General features: G+C 32.5%; 1 protein-coding gene across 1 annotated transcript; it reads left to right on the forward strand.

Moving 5' to 3' along the window:
* Positions 1-566: 566 nt before the first annotated feature.
* SARC_17678 (hypothetical protein) lies at positions 567-725 on the forward strand (the record flags this gene model as incomplete). Its single annotated transcript, XM_014288233.1, has 1 exon — positions 567-725. A coding segment is annotated over one exon (159 nt), but the record flags the coding sequence as incomplete, so codon positions are not given.
* Between the last annotated feature and the right edge of the window lie 82 nt (positions 726-807).

Consider the following 807-nt stretch of genomic DNA (forward strand, 5'->3'; position numbering starts at 1 on the left):
AAAATATATGTATATATATTTATTTATAGATTTGTAGATTTATAGATTTATAGATTTACAGATTTATATATATATTTATATATAAATCTATTAATATATATTTATAGATTAATATATAGATTTATGTATAAATCTATTAATATATATATATATGTATATATATATGATTAAATATACATATGTAGTATGGTTATATATACATATTATAGTTTTGTATACTCATCTGCTCAACCTATATATCCTTTGGGTTGTCTGTCTCCGTAACAAGTAAGTAGTAAGTCCGACACAGTGATGCCATGTGTCGATCGGCTTAATCGAGCAACTGCTTTGTGACTAACGATATCCAATCCAATTCGATTGTAACACACCCAATTGTACACAGATCGTTTTGTCTGATCAGTCAAAGTATTCGAACACATGGTTTATATACATCTGTGTGCGTATACCCATATGTGTATGTGCATACTCGTCTAGTTATACTATGTTGCTTCTGTCACCTTGGTTAGTAAACCTTTATTTTTTGTTCCGTGTCTCCGCAGAATAAACAAGAAGTAAGTCCCAATGTAATGGCCTTCATTGACCAGTTCAACCGAGTGACTGCGTTGATCATCAACGACATCCAGTCCAATCGCAACATACAACGGCGAGCCAAGGCCGTCGAGTATTGGATTAGCTGTGCTGACAGATCGTATGATATGCGCAGCTTCAATTCGGCCAAGGCTATAGTTAGTGGCCTACAGGTAGGATAATATATTTTTATTATATATATATATATATATATATATATAGTGTGTGTGTGTGTGTGTG

This window comes from Sphaeroforma arctica (assembly GCF_001186125.1).
Source record: "Sphaeroforma arctica JP610 unplaced genomic scaffold supercont1.11644, whole genome shotgun sequence".
Classification (NCBI taxonomy): domain Eukaryota; class Ichthyosporea; order Ichthyophonida; genus Sphaeroforma; species Sphaeroforma arctica.